This window comes from Brassica napus, chromosome C2, assembly GCF_020379485.1.
Source record: "Brassica napus cultivar Da-Ae chromosome C2, Da-Ae, whole genome shotgun sequence".
Taxonomy (NCBI): Eukaryota; Viridiplantae; Streptophyta; class Magnoliopsida; order Brassicales; family Brassicaceae; genus Brassica; species Brassica napus.
This window is the reverse complement of record NC_063445.1, coordinates 46,027,596-46,049,833: the sequence shown is the minus strand read 5'-3', so window position 1 is coordinate 46,049,833 and position 22,238 is coordinate 46,027,596. Positions and strand designations below refer to the sequence as shown.

General features: G+C 34.4%; 4 protein-coding genes across 14 annotated transcripts; 2 read left to right on the top strand and 2 right to left on the bottom strand.

Moving 5' to 3' along the window:
- The first annotated feature begins 11,261 nt into the window (after nucleotides 1-11,261).
- Nucleotides 11,262-13,195, top strand: LOC106419631 (probable pectinesterase 68). Its single transcript, XM_048748259.1, has 5 exons — nucleotides 11,262-11,703; nucleotides 11,834-12,023; nucleotides 12,137-12,343; nucleotides 12,558-12,796; nucleotides 12,875-13,195. The coding sequence occupies exons 1-5, from the start codon at nucleotides 11,408-11,410 to the stop codon at nucleotides 13,029-13,031; spliced, it is 1,089 nt and encodes a 362-aa protein (XP_048604216.1). The 5' UTR covers nucleotides 11,262-11,407; the 3' UTR covers nucleotides 13,032-13,195.
- Nucleotides 13,196-14,361: 1,166 nt separating this feature from the next.
- LOC106419701 (WAT1-related protein At5g47470) lies at nucleotides 14,362-15,954 on the bottom strand. Its single transcript, XM_022700508.2, is given in 8 exon segments — nucleotides 14,362-14,537; nucleotides 14,621-14,772; nucleotides 14,847-15,011; nucleotides 15,075-15,297; nucleotides 15,375-15,491; nucleotides 15,588-15,653; nucleotides 15,741-15,903; nucleotides 15,906-15,954. Coding segments are annotated over 8 exon segments (1,062 nt in total). The 3' UTR covers nucleotides 14,362-14,410.
- Nucleotides 15,955-16,040: 86 nt separating this feature from the next.
- LOC106419555 (putative pentatricopeptide repeat-containing protein At5g47460) lies at nucleotides 16,041-18,262 on the top strand. Its single transcript, XM_013860364.3, has one exon. The coding sequence runs from the start codon at nucleotides 16,305-16,307 to the stop codon at nucleotides 18,054-18,056; it is 1,752 nt and encodes a 583-aa protein (XP_013715818.1). The 5' UTR covers nucleotides 16,041-16,304; the 3' UTR covers nucleotides 18,057-18,262.
- BNAC02G46860D (protein NONRESPONDING TO OXYLIPINS 2, mitochondrial) lies at nucleotides 18,152-19,746 on the bottom strand. Of its 11 annotated transcripts, none has more exons than XR_002657530.2 (5): nucleotides 19,496-19,746; nucleotides 19,231-19,406; nucleotides 18,810-18,857; nucleotides 18,540-18,598; nucleotides 18,152-18,323 (listed from the first exon to the last, which is right to left on the bottom strand). XR_002657530.2 is itself a non-coding variant. In XM_013860369.3 (4 exons), the coding sequence occupies exons 1-3, from the start codon at nucleotides 19,669-19,671 to the stop codon at nucleotides 18,850-18,852; spliced, it is 303 nt and encodes a 100-aa protein (XP_013715823.1). In that variant the 5' UTR covers nucleotides 19,672-19,746; the 3' UTR covers nucleotides 18,152-18,323; nucleotides 18,810-18,849. The 11 variants fall into 11 exon arrangements, 4 of the variants coding, with proteins under 4 accessions (XP_013715823.1, XP_013715822.1, XP_013715820.1 ...); XR_001283848.3 differs by having other exon boundaries at nucleotides 18,540-18,583; XR_002657532.2 differs by having other exon boundaries at nucleotides 19,288-19,406.
- Nucleotides 19,747-22,238: the final 2,492 nt, after the last annotated feature.

Genomic DNA, 22,238 nt, shown 5'->3' with positions numbered 1-22,238 from the left:
AGTGGTCTCAACGATCTCCGCATGTGAGGCCTGAATATAGATAGAGATACTATTTAAACCTTAAGCATATACAAGTGAAACTGTAGCTGAAGCGCAAAAGCTGTGAGGCCATTAGCTTTCACAGTTCTCTCCTGTTACCCTTCTTGTTTCACGGAGTGACACCTCCAACATTTTCAACTTTCTGCAGAAACCAACCACACTAATCGGGAAAAAGATTCTAAGGTTAATGAAACCCCAAATAAAAATCTCCTGGAATGATTTATAACTGTAAGTAGCAAATTTACGAAACTTTGTCCATATAGTATGTCCCTCAGAACCAGCATCCCATTGTGCAAGTCTCCAGTAGATATCTAAACTAGTCCCTTTTGAGTGGAAATTAACTGTGTTAACTTGATGAAAATTCAATGGTACTGGCATAAACATCAATGTTTGGATCATTCCAGGGTCCATCACTGAAAAGCCACCCTTCACTATCGGAACAGATGCAATTTCCTCCAAGAAATGTTGGTAAGTTGCTGTTTTGTGAAATCAAACACAAACAATGCTGAGACTCCAAAGCTAAAACCTCATATCAGAAAAATATCATTTCACAGGTTTTAGCATTGAAACAAATCAAAAAGTTGGCTAGACCTTGGATCTATTGCTTCAAGTAGCTCTCCAAGGTAGTTAGGTCCTGGAACCTGGAACATACATAACTTATCTATGGTACCATCACCATTGTGTCTAAACCAAGAGAAAAAAAAAGAAAAAAAATAGAAGGCATCAAGTGGCATATCGTTACCTGACTAATGTTCGAGCATCAAGAAGAGGCGATGCAAATTCTATAGCCCAAACCCAAAATCAGGGTCACAAGCATTGTTCATGAAGCTGCTAATGAAATCTGAAAATCCATACCTACCCCAGGGTAATAGTTGGTGTCTATCTTCTATGATCTTGATGATTTTGAGAAGTTTTACATTCCCTTTCCAAGAGCAACAAATCAGCCACAAACACTATAACATTTCATTAGCAAGAAAGGCCGAAAATATGCAAACATTATTAATTAATTAACCCGTTTTGATTGCTCCTGTAAGACCATATTTATGTGCTAAATTCTGCTCCAACAAGACCATCCCTATTCTATCCGTGTATATTGGCCTACTTTGTATCAAATATTGAAAATCCCGAAGATGTTCGGTATTACCCATGAGAAGTGTATTATTTATCTTTGTGCTTTGCGGGTTATTGAACAAGGACAGTGGCGGAGGTAGAGGGGGAAGAGGGCAGCTGCCCCATATGAATTATTGAAATCAAATTTATTTTCACTGATTTTTTGAAACTTTTATGATTAAGTGTTAAAATCCCTTATATTGTCTCTTATGATTTTAAGTTCAAATTTTATATTAATGAGCTAGTGAACCTTGTGTTATTCGTCAAAATAATCAAATTGCGTCGAGTTTTCAGCACCATCAGAGATGTGTATATGAGTATATCTTTGACACTCACCTCTGTTTCTTGCATCTATAACCACGATCACTGGCTGTGTTTTGAGAGTTCAAAGTTTCTGAAAAAAATATGACTTAATCAAATATATAGCTGCGGTGAAGTACAGATGAAGGAAAGAAAAGTGCTGAGAACCGAATGCTTAATTAATTTCTTTCCAGAAGAAAAGAGAAACAGAAACAAAAGCTATACTGAGTAATTGGTTGGTTTCTCTTGCCGCGGGAAAAGTTTGGCCTTTTGGCTGTTTCCCGTTTCTCTCGTGTCGTTACATGGGAAAGTCGTTTAGTTTGTTTTTGTTAGACATTGGGCCTACTATAAACAGTAAAAAGAAGAAGAAGATGGGCCTACTTTCATTTTCATTTTTAATAAAAATATTATTTAAACAATAATTTCCTCATGGTGAGCATTTGTGAACTACAAAGTATATATGGCAAAGTAAACAAACAGTCAAGAAATTGAATTATTAGATTTTTTTTTTTTTTGATAATCCAGGGGTTCCCCGCTTGGCGGGTCATTCTCTTGGACCCGGTCAAGCAGCGGTCCACTTCACCCGGGAGGGCTTTACCTGGGCTGGATCGAACCCAGTACCGCTTTAATGTCCAGAAGAGGCAGGGTAGTTTCCGCATGGGGAGGGAATCGAACCCGGATGGTGGTTGCCACCACAGGTCCGTCCTGCCACTTGGACTACCTCGTCCGGACAAGAATTATTAGATTTATGATATTATCTTTATAAAGACAAATAATTTCCTACAACATAGACAGAAGGTGAGAATAAGCTTGGGTCCCATTAAGCCACCATGAAAGATTCCAAAACAAATATCCTTTCAAAGTTTGCGGCAGCTCATCAAATTTTAAGAAAAAAAAAAAAAAAGGAAAACTGTTTTTTAGAGCAAAAAAATAGTAACTATGTCCTTTTAGACTAATCTATATTTTGTGTCATATTTTTCTATAATACCCTTTAATATTTATGAAAATAATTTTAATAAATAGTTTTACAAACAAAAAAAATTTGGAAAAATAGTAACATTTGTTAAAATCCCTATATGAACTTAATGATATATTTTCCAGTTATAAAAAAGTTAAAATTATAAATTTCAGATTATGTTCTAAAAAAAGTAGAAATGACATTCTACGAAGTAGAAAACGAAATATACTTTTTTCATTGAATCTACAATGTTTAGAATACGTGATCTACGTAAATAGGAGTATTCTACAAATATGTAGAATACACATTCCGCGCTTAACCTACCATTCTAAAATTCTTAGAAATCGAAATCTACACATTAATCTAATTCTAAAACATGTAGAAACCGACTTCTACAGATTTACTATAAATCTAAAACATGTAGAAATCAAATTCTAAACATTACTATAATTCTAAAAAACTGTAGAAACTGATTTCTACATATTAGTTGTATTCTACGGATAAGAAATCAGTTCCTAAAAATATGGAAACAAAATATTTGAGAATATTCACTTTTATATTTTTTAAAAAAATCGATTTTTTAAAAAAAAAACGAAAAAGGAACAAAAAAGCGACAAAAAACCCTTGACAACTTTCTTCGCCGTCTTCTATATTCCATTGATTGTTCGCAAAATTTTCACAAAATTTTCACATTATTTCTACCATGATTCATGTCTATGCTTCATGTGGTGTTTGGGAATTGGTTGTATCTTCAGGTTGGAGTTTTAATGTTGATAAAAAGAAAGGGGGAAGGTTACTTGCTTTGGAATTGAAGTCTTCTCTGGAAGAGTTACAGAAAAACGTTATAGAGGATTTTGGTTTTGAAGAAACAGATGCTGATTTGGAGTTGAGTTACCTTCCTAGAAACTCAAGGCAAGTTCAAAATTTTCTAGGGTTTTGTAAGAAGCATCAGTCAACTCAATTGTGTGTCAGCTATAAAGCAAAGCAAGGAAATCCAAATAAGATCGACATTGATCTTAATAAGATGCCAACTGATGCAAGTACTAGTGAAGAGAACGAGCGAAATCCTTGTGACATTGGGACCGCTTCAAATATTGTTAAGGGGGCTAAGCATAACGAGAAGAGGAAAGGGAAGATGAAGCAAAGTGAAGTTGATGGAGATGATTATGATGCTGACAAGCATAACGAGAAGAAGAAAGGAAAGATGAAGTAAGACGAGGTTGAAGGAGATGATTATGATGCTGACAAGATCAATTCTGAAAAAGAAAACAGAGAAAAATTGGCAAAGAGTCAGGTGGTGGAATTGGTTAAGACGGGAGATCTTTTCCTCAACAAAACAGTTTTGAACTTGGGTGAGAATTTGATTTTGTCTCCCTTTATTTGTGAATGGGAAATTATGGGTTTCATCCCAGAGAAATCGAGTTTAAAGAGTTGAAATCATGCTTGGTCGGTTCAAATCAAGTGGGAATCAATCTGGATATAGTCATACAAAACCAAAAAAATCGATTTGGGATTCTTTCCTCGGCACGGGATCGATCGATCTATTCTTACAGATCGGTCGATCTATTCTTACAGATCGGTCGATCTGTGTAAATCGACCTTCGCTGATCGAGTGAAATGGACCAGGTCGATCAATATATATTTCGCGTCTTTTTTTGTTCTGAAAAATGATCGGGATCGATCGATCCACTATAACTTGTAAAGTGGGATCGATCGATCCCCCTTGTCGAACTCAATATATATCTTTTTAAAAAATTACAATTTTAAGGGCATTACTGCCATTTTGGAAAAAATTAGTCTAATAGGACATAAAGTAGTATAAAGTAGTCTAAAGGGACATAGTTACCATTTTTTTTTTGCTCTAAAAAAAGAGATTTCCCAAAAAAAAAGAGTTTGCGGCAGCTTCACAAGATGTAGAGCTATGGGTAAACTGTAGAGCAGATATCCAACTTTAAAAAGGAAAATCCGTAATTCATGTTGTTTGTTTGGAGTATTACTTTTTTTGAATTTGATGAACGTTTAGACTAATTAGATGTACAATGTATGGTTTTTAATATCAGGTAGCTACCAATATAATAACTTTGTTATGAACCGTTTAAGTGAATGCCATAACCAAAGGCGGTTTAGAATTTTTCTTTTTTCATGGTTTTCCTTTTCTTTGTATGATTAGGATTTCCTTTTTCCTTATTGGTTTAGGATTTGTAATCTTTCCATTTATCTATGATGGTCTATACCTCTTGTAATTCCCTATATATAAAGGACACATTATGTTATGAATAAGAACAACTAATTCCCTCTTTCTCTCTTTATTTACAACATGTTATCAGCACGAAACTCTAATCATCCGAGCAAAAACCTTAGCCGTGTAAACAAACAGATTTTATAAGAAACCCTAATCAAGTCATCTCGTACACCATCTCTGTCTCGTACACCATCTCTGTTTTACGAGACCATCTCAGATTCTATATCAAGATAAGTTCTATTTTCTATTTACTTAAGTCTATTAGTTTATACTATTTATTATGGTGCTCGTAAGTTGTATAATGAATCTAAAAGGATATATCATATTTATGGTGTCATGTTTTACATGTCTAATTATTCATCGTAATTTTGCTACTACGTCTAGTTTTATTTGTTTCACATCGTTCATGGCATGCTCGACTAATCTCCAAAAGTAACATGCAGTCCTGCTTAGAGATTATTGACTTGGTTAAAATCTCTCATCACTTTTGCCGACCGTGGTCTCTGATGTGGCCTCCGTTTTCAGTTTTGAAACTCTCCAACGTAATCTCCATTCCAATCGAGATAAGTAATTATTATGTGGTATTGGTATGAATGTGTAATTAATATTATAATATTTTATATATATGTATATTGCTAAATATAGAAAGTTCAATCGTTTGAACGTACCTTATACATATATATATATATATATAATGTACTAACAATTGTGTTATGCCCTATGGTCATAAGCAAAATTTCAAATGAATTAAAATTAACAGATGAGACATATTGAAGATAATACTTGAGGAATGCGAACAATATCTCATCTCCCATATTCGCTGCAGTTCTCCAAGATAAGTGTTTTGTTTTTATGCTTTATAAACAAGGTTAACTAAAACTTGATTAGATAAAATAATTTGTATGAAAGGTGGTACAAGTGATATGAAATTTAATCACTAAATTGATTGATTGGTTAAACCTTGTTAAATAGCATGAAAGTAATAATCTAGTCCATAGAGTATTATCTATTTTTTTGGTATAATAAGATACTTGTGATTATACATATTTTTATATAAATTGAGATAATTTATTATTATTACTATTATATATGTGAGAGTTTTAAGTTTAAGACTTGACCTTAAGAGAATCATAAGTTTTGGAAAACAAATCCAAAGAGGTATAATCACCTGAATGTGATAACTTAAAGCTTATTATGTATTTTGCATCTAAAGATTACAACACCTTGACTCTGTAAATATAATTCAACTACTTTGGATGTTCAGTTCAAAGTAAATTTTTTTGGAAAATATTTAATGATGCAAAGATGAGAATACATATTTAAACAAGTAATGTTGTCCAACAGACAAAAGAGATTAAAAAAGTTTATACTTGTATCTTGTCTCCTTGAGACTCAGAAAAACAATGAGATATTAATGTAAGGTCAAGATCCAAAGAGTTTATTTTTAAAACTCATACTCTCACTTGAAGTTGAGAAAATAAAGATGGTAATAAAAAGAAATGATATGATTTAACCATCTAAAGATGAAAGAAAATTATTGTGAGTACAATGTCTTGTAGTAGCAAGATTAATTGGAAGCTCTAGAAGAGCAGATACATGTATGCCTATGGGAACGAAACTTATACTTTCCCAAGTCTCAAAGATCAAAAGGATCTAAGATATAACACATGACCTTAAGTTGGGTATGTTGTTGATTTTCAGTTGAGATTCTATTCGAGATTGACAAAAATGTAGTGTTATCATCTCGTGAGGGAGAATTAGAGAATCTCACATCCCTAGTAAGTGGAACATCCAGAAGTATGTTCATACTGAAAATAGACTTGAGGACTCATTTATAAAATAAAACCAAGGGATTTTACATCTAACAATGTTGAGACAATAAGTAAAGGGAAATGTTGAATACTTTCAATCACAAGTATTACCCAAGGCACTATTGTATTGTACTACACAATGATTAGAAAATGGAGATAAATGTAATAGTAAACCAGAAGTTTACTGAACGTGTAATGTTTGGCAAGCCGGTTATGCCATCCCAGTTTATTAATAATACGAAAGATAATCATATAGACATTCATTGAAGAACCAGAAGATTCTTACGAATGATCTTCTATATGCTGCTTGCTTATAAGGCAATATAAGAATACGGTTTTCACCAATCAAAAGATTTGGAGTCTATTTATACAAGGAGATGTTGTGGGCTTGATCACCCACTGGTGGACTGATCATCCACTGGTGGACTGATCATCCACCATATGTTTATAATTAATGCATCGACAAGAAGGTCGCATGTATCCTTGTCATAGATCCGTAGCCTAATGTTTGCAAGACTAATTGGTAATACTGGTGAATTCACAAGCCTTTGATGATTAGTTTATACATGTGAGGATACATGATAGAACATATTGTATCTAATGTTTATACGTAAGATGCAGCAGCATTGATTTGCATAATGCCAAAGAGTAATTAAGAACTTTCCCCATCAAATTGGTTTTGGGTCAGAAACCAAAGATCCTCATCTAGAAAATTTGGATAAGTTGTAGTTGCTCCACCACATCAATAAAAGATGGGACCTCAAAGGAGGTTATGAATATGTTGGATATAATCTCCACTGATGATAAAATCTAGAAGATTTTACAAGATTTATTTAAAGACTCAAAGTTAGTCTATCCAACATTAGGGGAAGAAAATAATCAGCTGGAGAATTAACGTGTTGAAATGAATTATCATTGATCCTCGGACTAAAGAGCGCGAATAGAAGTCCAAAATGAATGTATAGAGATAATTCTATTACAAAGATTAAAATATGAGTTGCCAGACTCGTTAACTGACCCTAAGAAAGTGATTAAGTCATAAGTACCGGCTGTAAATGCTCTAGTTAATATAGATGTCCCAGAAGGACAATTTCAAACTGCTAATGAGTCTAAAGATCACCTGAAGCGTGATAGACCTATCGGTTCCAAATATAATAATCCTCGAAAAAGGAGCATGAATGAGAATGACAGAATCGAGGAATGAAATATTAAGAATCTCAAGAAGAGATATAAAACATGACATGAAAGAAATTCAGGTACCTGAGAATAAAGAAATCTCAAATAAATATGTCATGTCTTGAACAATATGGAACCAATATCAAATCGACGTCGTTAAATATTTATGCATGCAATGTAGCAGTTGATGAGAATGAGGATCATAAACCATCTATTGAAAAGTGTACACAATATGATAAATGACCGAAAATGAAAAGAATTAATAGATGCAGATCTCTTAGAAAGAGAGAGTATTTGGACAAGTAGTTCATACACTTGAAGGTGTAAAACCAGTGATATATAAATGGATCTTATGTGAAAGAATCAATGAAATGATGAAAAAAAAACTGTGAGGTGCAAAAGAGTAGTTGCACAAAATTTCTCACAAATACCTGAAATTGTTATAAGAAACACATCATCATGTGGTGGAAGCATTAACTTTCAAGTTTCTATAGTCTGGCAAGAATTGAAAGCCACTGGAAAATGACAATGATGTCAATGATTCAAAATAATATAAATTGCAAGAAGCAGTAAACTCCTAAGAATTTTGATTGCTAAAAGCAGTAAATACTAGTTCTCGAGAACATTACCGCGAGAGTATTTTAAGTATATAAAGGAAATAATTCTTACTCATGAAGTACTATGAAATTGGAAAATTTACAGATCTCTTTCATGATTGAAAGATGTGATTTTGTATGATAAGATGAATGGTCATACTATTTAATTTTATAAAAAGAGGGGGAATAACTCGTATGTACAATATACATGTTTAGAAGATTGTCTATAAAAAGGAAATTTGGACATGGATTCCAAATAGACCAATATATGATATTGTGTGAAAGTAATGTTATGGGCAAGAGTCCAATGGTCTAAGAGATTATCTCACAATCAAACAAGTTTATTCTCTGAGAATATGCTTATAGCAATTCCTAAAAGGATTATATATATGATGAGAATACATCTCCCTAAGATGATGCTTCCAGGGGGAGAAATATGATGATGTTTCGTAGTTGTACTCTTTTTCCTTATCATGGTTTTTGTCTCATTGGGTTTTCCATGTTAAGGTTTTAACAAGGCAACAAAGAACACTTAATGATAGATACCTAAAGAGGAACGTTATCACTTAAGTGATAAAGATATCAATCTTCTAATGTATTTTTGAGACTGAGAAGAGAATGATCAAAGATCAGTCATACTTTAAAAGGAATCAAGGTATGAACACATTCCATTCGCGGGACAGAAACGAAGGTAAAATGTTTGCGAATCAAAAAAGACCTTCTAGATGGAATTAAAATATGGACTTAGCGTCCAGAGAAAGATCTTTGAGTCTACATTCATCTCCAATTTGAATCAAGTCATTCCAGATGATATAACTTGAGATATGACTGTTTTTGTGAGACATGTACAAGCTGTCTCAGAATACCCAATTTCGACCGATATCCCAAATATTGCTAGATATTCCCATCTTCCAAGATCTAGACGTGTGCCTGAAGTTATACATGGATGTTAGCTTCGATTTCCAAGTGTTTCGAAGTCATTTGGTCCTGCGGTCATCAAGATATTCAAGTTTCAGTGATGAGTGTCAAATCTGCCGGTGAGGTCCAAGTGCTAGAAGTTCGTTCAAGTGACAATTCAGCTGACCTATTCACTAAGTCACTTCCGACCTCTACATTCAAGAAGCTTACGCATCAGATTGGGATGCGTCGACTGAAAGACCTTCAGTGAGGTACAAATCAGAGGGAGTAATACGTGTTGTACTCTTTTTTCTTAACTATGGTTTTATCCCTTTGGGTTTTACTGGTAAGGTTTTAATGAGGCAACATCCAAAGCGTATTACGAGCTCTTAATGGTTATAACATTCAAGGGGGAGTGTTATGAACCGTTTAAGTGAATGTCATAACCAAAGGCGGTTTAGAATTTTTCTTTTCTCATGGTTTTCCTTTTCTTTGTATGATTAGGATTTCATTTTCCTTATTGGTTTAGGATTTGTAATCTTTCCATTTATCTATGACGGTCTTTACCTCTTGTAATTTCCTATATATAAAGGGCACATTATGTTATGAATAACAATAACTAATTCCATTTTTCTCTTTTTATTTACAACGAACTTTTTGTATATTCATTTTTAACTACTTATTATTGAATAATTTATACAGTTTCGAAAGTTTTATAATTACTACATTTAAACATGTATAATGAAAATTGATTTGGATAGGCCCCACTTATGTATATATAACATAGTAAAACATATATTCACATCTTCAGAGTTTAATCTTCCGGTCCTGAAATGATAGGTGATATAACTGAAACATATACCATTCAATCTAACATTATTTGTTCCGAATGCCGTTTAAACATCATTTGGTTGTTTCGTAAAGCTTATGGTTATCCAAAAATAAGTTTTATCTAAAATTACAATTAACCATGAACCGAATCAGGAATCAAAGAGACTAAGATGTTGATTAGCTGTACATGCAGATGCTTTGGACAACTAAAATTTAATTTATAATCATACTTAGAGCATCAGTACTGGTAGTTCTTATCCAAAACTCTCAATAATATTATTCTATTTGTATAATAACTATTTTGTTTATTTTTGTTTTTATGAACCAATCAAAATTAAATAATGAGAAGAGAAATGTTCTTAAAACATGAAAACATGTTCTCAAATGAGAGCATGTTCTAAACTTTTTATTTCCTCTTTCTTACTTTATTTTTTTCTATTAGTATTTTCTTTGAGAGTTTTGGGAGAGAGCTTCCCATTGCTAATGCTCTTATAATCTCTAAAAAATCTACAGCAAGAAATATCACTAAATATAAAATGCAGATGTAGAGAGTTTTATATTCTCAGCAAAAAAATCTTTTCAAATTTACAGCAAAATGATCTACCCCAAAAAAAAAAACACTATAGTTTTAATTCTACAACAAAATAGCTACAGTTCATACATTCCCTAATCTATACATGCATGGTCCCAATATCGGATATTACAAAGAAGGTTTGGAACAGTCCCCAACGTTCAGAAAATTTATAGGAGTGATAGGTTGTAGACTTGTAGTCGATTGATGATGGATGAGTAGTACTTTTCAAAAGGGATGTGGGACCAAAATGGCTTCACGTGACTCTTATAAGCAGCAGTGTATCCGCACTGTCATAAATTCACGTATGAGCGAGAGAGAGAGTGGGTTCCTCATGTTACATTGTGGCTAGCTAAGTAAGCCTGCTCCAAACAATATTATCTTGATTATGGGCATTCAAACATAATTACTATATATAGCAGCCACAGACTATGAAATAAACAATTAATTACTGTTAATATTACAAATCATGGGCTCCTGTTATCATATTACAATACACATAGATATACCATTGGTCGAATCTAAAATGAGACACACCCTAAATTCAAAACCTCAAATATTTAGCCAAACACTTGATTCCAAATACAAAAAAGCGAGTTAACACGAAAATATAGGCAGACTACTTTTAAAATAAAATAAAATAAGGACTCAATTTCTTGATTTAAACAGTAAAAGCTAACACATGTGAAAGACACAAAAAAAACTTAACTCTCGTGTTCTTTGCCAATGGTGGCTTCACTCCACCACATAGATATGACCGTTGAGACTCAAAAACATATAAGGACCACTTTATAATTAGTACATGTATAAAGCCCATAGATCGTCCTTATCGCAATTTGCTTAGTCCGACCATTTTCGTTCTCACCACACTCTAATATGGCGCCGCAACTCAGATCTCTTACTTGTTCCCTTAGTTATCTCCTTTCAGTTTCTCTTTTATTCTTTATATTCCACTGCTTATGCTTTCGTTTTTCATTTGTTGCAGCTTGTTCAAACTCCACCGAAGAACAACACCATCGCCACCGGAAATGGGTGGGTCCCTCAGGTCACAAAGTCATCACCGTCTCTCTTAACGGACACGCTCAGTTTCGCTCCGTACAAGGTGCTGTGGACTCCATACCAAAGAACAATAACATGAGTATTGTTATCAAGATTGCTCCCGGATATTACCGGTATTTTAATCCCTCTTTTTCAGCTAATTCTTGATTAATTTGTTGCTTTTCTGTTTTGCTTCATGCACACATGCAAACTAGCTATAAGGGTTGAAATTTAATTAACTTTTCCCTATGTACATTTTTACAGAGAGAAAGTGGTGGTTCCAGCTACAAAACCGTACATAACGTTTAAAGGAGCGGGTCGAGACGTGACGGTTATAGAGTGGCACGATCGTGCCTCCGACCGTGGTCCTGACGGTCAACAATTACGTACCTATCAAACTGCTTCCGTCACAGTCTACGCTAATCATTTCTCCGCTAGAAACATTAGCTTCACGGTACTACTTCTAATGCAAAAACATACAACTTTGAAGATATGAGTCGCAGTACTTTTCCCTTGTTAAAAAATGTATCTTTAATTTTTCCTTCATTGTTTTCAAATAATGTGAAGAATACTGCGCCGGCGCCAATGCCGGGAATGCAAGGGTGGCAGGCGGTGGCCTTTAGGATCTCTGGCGACAAAGCTTACTTTTCCGGCTGCGGATTCTACGGTGCTCAAGACACTTTATGCGACGATGCTGGACGTCATTACTTCAAGGAGTGTTACATTGAAGGCTCTATCGACTTTATTTTCGGTAACGGCCGCTCCATGTATAAAGTAAGCACACAAAAACTGAATATATTTGTCATGGCTTGCATTAATAAATTATTAGAAATAAAATGGTAATTCTTAATTTATTCTAAACTCACGACATAAATTTATAGTTTCTATTATAAATTTTTTACTACAAATTACATAATTATTATATAGCAACTCAACTTTCAACTTTAAACTTAATATTACATGTAACCATGTGTTACTGTTGGTGTAGGATTGTGAGTTGCATTCGATAGCCTCGAGGTTCGGGTCGATAGCGGCGCACGGTAGGACATGCCCGGAGGAGAAAACGGGTTTCACGTTCGTTGGTTGTCGGGTTACGGGGACGGGTCCTTTATACGTGGGCCGCGCCATGGGCCAATATTCACGGATCGTTTATGCGTACACCTACTTCGACGCTCTTGTTGCTCATGGTGGCTGGGACGATTGGGATCATAAATCCAATAAAAGCAAGTACGTAATATTTGATTACTTACATGTAAATAAAAATTAAACGTGATTTTGAGTTAATCCAGAAATCTCGAAAATCAGGACGGCGTTTTTCGGAGTGTACAATTGCTATGGGCCAGGAGCAGCAGCGACGACAGGAGTATCATGGGCCAGAGCTTTGGACTATGAGTCCGCTCATCCTTTTATAGCAAAGAGCTTTGTCAATGGGAGACATTGGATCGCTCCTCGAGATGCTTAAGCCAACTTCGGATGTTTGTCACTACACTACCCGTTTTCCTTCTCCTTAGCTTAGTTACATTCTTTTATTAATTTCATTATTGTCATTTATTTGTAATACATGTCCGAGATTCTTGTCAAAATGTGTGAACTTATTATATTTATAAAGAAAACATGTGGCTGATATATTAGAATAAAATGTTGGAGTACAATCAAATTGGAAACGAAGAATAAAAGAGAAAGTAGTGTAGCAAAGACATAATGCTTCATCTATGTAGACAAACAATCTAAAAAGGACAGAGTAACAAACAATGGTGAGAGAATGTATTAACAGTCTGATTCAAGTAGTGCAACATAACGTTTTGCAACTCCTCTCTTCACATACAAAAAAAACTAAAATAATGAATATAAAATACATGGAAAATTAGTCAGATTTGACCTTGTTATATATCTACCAACTTTCCTTTTCATAACGTTTTTATCAATTGAACCCCTCCCCACTCCCTCAAAACGCAACAAAGAAAAGAGAAAAGAATTCAATTTTTTTTTTTTTTTTTGTATTTTCGTCCTCTGATGAAACAATTAGAGCATGATTAATCCGAGTTCTTAATTTGGGGTTCTTAACTCATGATTTGACACTTTTTTTTTTTTACATTTTTTCGACTAAAAACCGGCTCTTAGACCATGATTAACCCTAGTCTCTTAACCGGAGTTCTTAACTTCGGCTAAGAGACGGTTTTTATCTTTTCTTAGATTTTAACTAAGAAAAGCTAAGAACCGCCTCTTAAATAAGAGATATAAGAGCCGTCTCTTAGCTGAAAAGTGTAAAAAAAAAAGAATATCAAATCATGAGTTAAAAACTCTGACTTATTTAAGAGACGGTTCTTAGCTTTTCTTAACATTTTTCTTTGTTAAGAACCGGTTCTTAAATTACGCTAAGAACTCCACTCCTAAGAACTTTCGTTAATCATGGTCAAAAAAACAGTTCAAAGCTAAGAACCCACCCTAAGAACTCAGATTAATCATGGTCTTTGGTCTTCTTTGCATTATCTCGTGTTCCACAACTGGTGATATGTGTAACTAAAACTCTAATTATATCTTAGATTTGGTTTATTCAAAATAATATTTATGATATTTTGTGGACTCTTGTGGTATGACTTATGAAATAATACGTAACACAATATTAAAACACAAACTTGTAATTGTTATTCGATAATGATTTGTGACTTCATCCATCATCTTCTGTTAATGCCCTGCGAAACCAAATATAAAACGGGAAAATATATACTCCTATGTTCAGCGTAAAATGTTGACTAGAAATATATACAATATCTGATCTTTTGTATAAAAACTGAAATGATAGGGGGAAAATGTAAATAATAATGAAAAGGTGATCAAGATTCAAGACAATAGAGGCTTCTTAGGGTCATACTCACTCTCAAAACTATCAATCTGTGAGAATCCTTCTTTGCCTTTAGCCCACAACACAAGGTACAGTCCTATAAACATCAACGCCATCCCTCCCACACTGCATTCTCTTGTGTTAATATTTAATGAAATCAAATAAAAACATGAATTATTATATACACTAAGAGGTTGTATCAAAGCTACCTTCCAATTCTAACGGGTTCTCCTAACGTAACAACGGATAAGCCAACCGAAATAACGGTAGCGATAGGACTAAACATTGATACCATAACCGGTCCACGCTTCTTCATCGCCCAACCATTGAAACTAACACATGCTCCACTCACCATCCCTCCCTGCCATTTGAAGAAAACTTTATATTATACAAACCAATCAACTACTCAAATAAAAAGATGTATTTTGAACTTACCAGAAGAGAAAAACCAACGAGGTTACTGATGCTAATTAATGATCTTGTAACTACTTTAGTGTTCGGGTTTTGTAATAACTGTAACATTGTTGTTATCACCACTCCTATCAATGACGTTATTGCACTTAACGATATTGGTGCTGGAAACTCTGCCAATGTCGATGCCTGCAAATAACTGAACTATTAGAAACTAAACCAAACCGGTTATGACGAACCGGTTTACTTTACCTGAAGAACAACGTTGGAGGATAAGATAAAGACAGCTCCGAGAAGGTACATGCATCCCACGACTCTATCACGATCAAACACGAATATTGAAGCATTATCTTTTTCATCTTGTATGATCGAAGCGCTGTGCATTAAGCTCATTGTTAAAGCACCGAATACGCACAATAACGTCCCTAAGATCTTCAGTTTGCTGTACACACATTTCATATCCATCTTCTCTAACCTATCAGAAAAAAGGTACAGAACAGAGAATCTCAGAACTTCGTTGACCGTGTTGAAAATGTGGTTTAGAGATTTCACCTAACCATCCAAGCGATGAAAAATATGAGACCAGGAGCGAGATTAGGCATCGCTGTGGCCATTGCTGGTGATGTCAACCTGATTCCTTCCAGAAACAGAGTCTGGAACAGAGTAACCCTGTTTATTTTAATTGCAGAGAAAATATGTTATATATAAATTTCAACAAAGTTTTCTAATTGTTAACAAAAAATAGGCATGGAGGATGATAATTACCCTGCAAAGGAGATCAGAACTAGTTTACCAATCAGCCTCGGGCTGAGCTCATCTGGCCATTGCTTCCTTTAGAACAAGAAGACAAAAACATTTACTATCTGAAATGAAAACAGAGATTGTGTTTTTGGGCATGTCAAGAAGTTAACAGGAGACCTTTCGAAGAGAATGGCAAAAGGGGAGAGGATTAGGAAAGTGGCAAAGGTAGAGAAGATGACAATGGTCAAAGGACCGAGACTGAGTGACATCAAATAACTCATGAGCAAAGAGTTGCCTGCGTATACAAATTGTACCATTACTAATCCTCCTATAATCACCACTTCTTCATCTCAGAAATCGATTGATAAAGTTTGACGGAAAAAAACTGCATCACAAGAAATCCATTATATGCACAATGTGTTCAGATTATATTGCAATAGATAGTTAAAGAACAAACTAATTAGACACTCTCATTCACCTTCATTTTCAGAAAATATCTCTGAAATCAACATTTTCTTCCTATCTTTCTCTCTCTCTCTCATTATATTCCTCAAGACATTGCTTCTGTAAGAAAGCAGACCCTCCATTGTTATTCCATCTATATTTGCTACTCTCCAATTAACTTTTATGTCTATTTTTAGCCGCTTTTTATCACAACCTTCAATCTTCCCTGTAAGATTTGGAGTTTGATTATTATATATGATAAAACGTGGGTCCATGTGTTTAAAAGGGTGAAATCAAATGCTTAGATTTGTGTCGCATAAAGTTACATCTCGTGTGTACTCCACAACCACAAGGAGCCATGTTGGTTCCACTGCTTCTTCATGGACCACCGTCGTCTCTGCTCTGGCTCGCTCTGGTGTTATCGACGCGTTACACGCAGCTGTCGAGTTGCTCAACGACGGCGACAAGCCGGATGATACTTCTTCTGTGATGGTACACTTGCTCCGCGTCTCCGGAAACCATGGCTACGTTTCTTTGTGCCGGCAGCTTCATGGGTACGTCGTAAAACATGGGTACGTCTCAGAAACGCGTCTTTCCAACTCCCTGATGAGATTTTACAAGACGAGTGACTCGCTGGAAGATGCTCACAGACTGTTCGATGAAATGCCTGACCCAGATGTCATCTCTTGGAACTCGTTGGTTTCTGGTTACGTTCAATCCGGAAGGTTGCAGGAAGGACTCTGTTTGTTTCTCGACCTTGAGAGATCTAATGTTTTCCCTAACGAGTTCTCTTTTACAGCCGCTTTAGCTGCTTGTGCTCGGCTGAAAATCTCGTGGCTTGGAGCCTGTATCCACTCGAAGATTGTGAAACTCGGCATGGAGAAAGGCAATGTTGTGGTGGGTAATTGTCTTATCGACATGTATGGGAAATGTGGTTCCATGGATGATGCAGTTTTAGTGTTTCGACACATGGAAGAAAAAGACACTGTTTCTTGGAATGCTATCGTTGCTTCCTGCTCAAGGAATCGTAAGCTCGAGCTGGGACTTTGGTTTTTCCATCAGATGCCAAATCCAGACACTGTCACATACAACGAGCTGATAGACGCTTTTGTCAAGTCAGAAGATTTCAACAGTGCTTTTCAGATTCTGTCGTGTATGCCAAACCCTAACTCATCTTCATGGAACACAATATTGACAGGGTATGTCAACAGTGAGCAATCAAGAGAAGCTACTCTGTTTTTCACCAAAATGCACTCGTATGGAGTTAGACTCGACGAGTACAGCTTGTCAATAGTTCTGGCCGCCATTGCTGCTCTCGTTGTGGTTCCATGGGGAAGAGTCATTCATTCTTGTGGTCTCAAGCTTGGCCTAGACTCTCGAGTTGTTGTCGCGAGTGCTCTGATAGATATGTATTCAAAATGCGGAATGTTGAAGCAGGCTGAGCTGATGTTTTGGACGATGCCTAGAAAGAATCTGATCGCTTGGAATGCTATGATCTATGGTTACGCTCGTAACGGCGATTCAACCGAGGCGATCAAGCTCTTCAGCCAACTGAAACAAGAAAGATTCTTGAAACCTGATGGAATCACATTCTTGAATCTCTTAGCTGTGTGTTCTCATTGTGAAGTTCCAATGGAGCTCACCCTTGGTTATTTTGAGATGATGGTTAACGAGTATGGGATCAAGCCACGTGTAGAGCATTGTTGTTCTCTTATCAGAGCTATGGCGCGGAGAGGAGATATTTGGCAGGCGAAGAAGGTGATTCAAGAATTCGGTTTCGGGTTTGATGGTGTAGCTTGGAGGGCGTTGCTTGGTGCTTGTAGTGCTGGAAAGGATCTGAAAGCGGCTAAAGCCGTAGCCGGTAAGATTGTTGTGTTAGGGGAAGTTGATGAAGATGAGTACGTATATATAGTGATGTCGAATCTCTATGCTTACCATGAGATATGGAGAGAGGTTAGTCAAATTAGGAAGATTATGAGAGAGAAAGGGGTGGAGAAAGAAGTTGGCTCTAGCTGGATTCAAGAGCAAAATGTCGCAATACAACTCTAGTAATTTTTGAGTTTTGAGCTTTTGGTTACGTAAACACAATGTCAAACTAGTTATGGAATTAAACATGGCTAGAAACTGAGAGAGGAGTCGTGTAATGAGGAGGAATAGTATTACATATTTTTATTCATGAATTTAGAAACAAGAGTTTAGACAAAAAAAAAATTAAACTTATTGTCTCTAACTTTAAGAGAAGAAGCTTGCCTCCCGATAGTAATGTAATGCTCTTCATGAATGTATCAAGTCACCTTGGGACTGAAAGACCCATCTCTACACAAGTAAAACAGAAAGAGAAATAACGATTAAGACAGAAACAGAAAACTTGGTCTTTTTTATAACGAAGAGAAAGGCAGACCCTTTCCACTTAACGATTCTATGGTAAGTCTTTACAACGTGAATCAGATAAAACAGAACAGTAGCCAAGCAATCTCATCTAAAACAGCTTCCTAAATGTAATTATCACCAAGCATTGACGACAAGACCCACCTTTAAAAACAAGTGCAAATAGTCTCACGTGCCATCGATTCCATCTGGGACAAAGAGAACTTATACAAATTACTACAATAGTGTTGCCACTCTTATACACACACATCGTGAATTAATTTTCCTAGAATTGCATTCATATACAGAGAAAAGCAAGAAACACAATGCCAATCTGACATGTTTAAAAAGTTACCCTCTTCAAAGGTTTTGTATTCCTAAAACTTGTCTTCTAACATTTTATCTGGATTACTAGAACTAAGAAAAGGTTCGTACTTGATAAAGATGCAAGGATCCCACATGGTAACGGTGAAAATTATGTGCCTGCATGAATTAAGTACTCATAATTAGACAGACACAATGACACTGAAGCTCATAACTAGTTGTTAAGAGTCAGTCAATCTTCCTACTTGTGAAGAGTCAACACTAGGTATTGCAACACTTCAACAAAACCAATCAAAAAGTTCATTTATAAGTATGATCCTTCCCTTACATCAAATCTAATGTTGTCACATGTAAAGATCTTAGAAAGCCATGATCCGTTTCCAAGTCTAACTAACAAAATGGAGTGGTAATGCAAAAGCGCTGTATAGCTAACTAATCAAACCACATAAGCAAATAATTCTACACAGAGAATTGCAAACTATAAAGGACACAAAGAAAGAAGGATCAAATGTAGATAAGGGAAGCAACTCACAAGCAAAATAAGCAGGAAAAGAGTATCAAAGGTCGGGAGAGGTGCAGCAGAGAGTACCCTGAGAGAGAGCTCGGCTGTTTCTTGAAGTTACGCTAAGGCACGACGTCAGCCGAGCCGCCGCCACCGTGCTGTGAAGCGGCAAAAGCGACTGAGCACAACCAAGCTCAGATGGACACCTAACACAATTTCATCAAAAAACGAAATGGAAGCAGATTCATGGAATTTGTAACGGAGCGTGTCTAATTGATTTTGATTATGAGCAGACCTGGAGAAGGAGAATCGGGGAGAAGCGGCGGGTTTAGACGGGATTCGAAACCCGGCGGACGAAGCACTCGGCGAAGATCCGGTGCCGATTGGAGATTTGTGGAGCGAAGATCTGATGGCGGATCTGAGAGAGGAGACGGAGGATCTGTTCATGAATCTGTTGCAAGCAGAAGCCATATTGTAAATGATAGAGAAAGAAAGCCGGGAAAGTGAGATTCGATCGTCTTCTTCTTCTTATAGAGAGATTTACAGGGTTTAGGGTTTGAGAATTTATTAACATAAATGGGCTTTAACCCCAAGCCCATTTACTTAAAGGGGAAATGTCTATTTCGACCTATACAATTTTCTACAGAGTTTCGTACGATAATTACTAAAGTATTTTTTTAAATCTAACTTATATTTAAAAATAAATTTTATTAAATATTATAGATTTTACTATTTTTTTACTAATATTTAATATAGATTTGATATATATTGAATCAATTTGTATAAAACTAATAAAAATGATATAAAATTGTATAATTATCAAAATTTAGCCTAAACAATATTTATAAAATTCGTAGATATATAAAGAACTAATGATCTTACGATTAGATATTTAAATTTTTAAAAAATTGTAGAAATTTTTGAAAACTTTAGCAATACAAATTGTATAATTATATAAAAATAATAATATTTTGAAATTTGAAATGTTATATATAAATATATTTCTTTTATAGATGATGTATGAGATATTATCATATTTAAAAAAAGTTTACCAAAAATAAATATCAATATTGAATGTAATATATGAATTATTACTATATTCTAATAAGTTTGCCAAAAATATAAATCAACATCAAATGAAATTATCTATGTCATATTTTTCTGGAAGTCATGTCATCAATTTCAGTAGTCATATCATATTTGTTTTGTTAAATAGATTGTAGAGAGGACATGTGGCAAAATCACTTCGCAGATATAGTACAGGGGATTACGATCCGAACTCGATTATAATTCAGAAAACTACACAAATTTTCTAGAAAACGCCTAAATCTACTTAGCCGTAATTAAAAAAATATATTAGTAACTGAGATTCGGCTGGCTAAACATGACATGACACTATTAACCAATTTAGTGTTGAACTATGACTGAGTGGAAGTCGTATTTAGCACGGATCACTCGTTCGGTTTAATAGAAATTGTTAGATTTGAAATATGTATTTTTCCTCGCCCGAAGATAATGAAGTTTTGGCTAATGTTATCCATCCAATAATTTTTTTTCACAGAATGCGACTCCCTTTGTTTGAAATTATATAATATTTTGATTGAATGCATAAAAATAAAAAAATATTCTCCTTCTTTTCTGAATAAGTGTCACTTTGACATTTTTCACAAAGATTAAGAAAGTGACGGAAATATATGTAAGTTGTTTTTAGAAAAGTATTTATGTAAGTGACGGAATTACACCTCTCTAACGAATAGTATTTGAGAGAAATAAAATTATTTATAAAATCAATGCAGTTATCAATTAATTTTTAGCTAAAACTAAGTATAATTTGCATTCGAATTGTAAAATGACACTTTTTGTGTAACAAAAAAAAATGTTAGAATGACACTTATTATGAAACAGAGGGAGTATATACTTTCCTAAATTATCATTAAGAATATGAACTAAAACTAATTCAACCAATCATTAAAACAAATTATAAATATCAATTTTTAGCTAAAAGTAAGTATAATTTACATTCGAATCGTAAAATGACACTTTTTGTGTAACAAAAAAAATGTTAGAATGACATTTATTATGAAACAGAGAGAGTATGTATTTTCCTAAAATATCATTAAGAATATGAACTAAAACTAATTCAACCAATCATTAAAAAAAATTATAAATATCACTGATCAGATAGTTTTTAATAAAACTAAAATTACTATAAAATATCAAAACATCATGCATTTATGAAACATTAAAAACTCTTAGCAACATCATATGTTGTGGAACTGATTAATCACCTTTCAAAATTCAACTTCATCTAATTATTGAATATTCAAGTTAAATAAACTATAAACACAAAGAAAGATAATCTCGCCATCATCGTGGAGGACCTTTTTTACAATTCAGTATATATTTTTATTGAGGCTAACAAAATTTACCTTCATGGTCTAATCATGTAAAGTTATATGCATGCATTATTCTGTCAAATGTTAGTTTTGTGAGTACAATATAATAAAGTCATAATCACTTGTTAAAACTCAAATTTCGGTTTTATATTTATAATACAAACTGACCAGTTCCAATAAACACAACAAAGGTATTGGTTAATTGACTTATAAATTATAGTCCCTATACATTAGCATCTTCCAACTTATCTAATCCAATATAAAATTTTAAAAAACAAATAGCAAATAGAATAAGACCATGATTATCAATCCCCTATATATTATTTGTGAAACATTAACTTCTTTTTGTAGCCACATGTCATCAATAGGATGATTCTTATAATTATTAGAGAAATAGGTTGATCCATCTAATTATATAATAAGTTTTTTATTAAACTAACCATAAATTCATTATTAATGTCATTTATTATTTTCTTAAATAAAGATTACGGAATTTCCTAATGTGGGTAAAGTATATATGACAATTAATGATTTTAAATAATAAAGATCTGATAAAAAAATGTATCTTCTATCAAATTTGTTTAATTTAAAACTATTAAAATATTTTTTTTTTAAAAACACAATAACCATATTATAAAAATT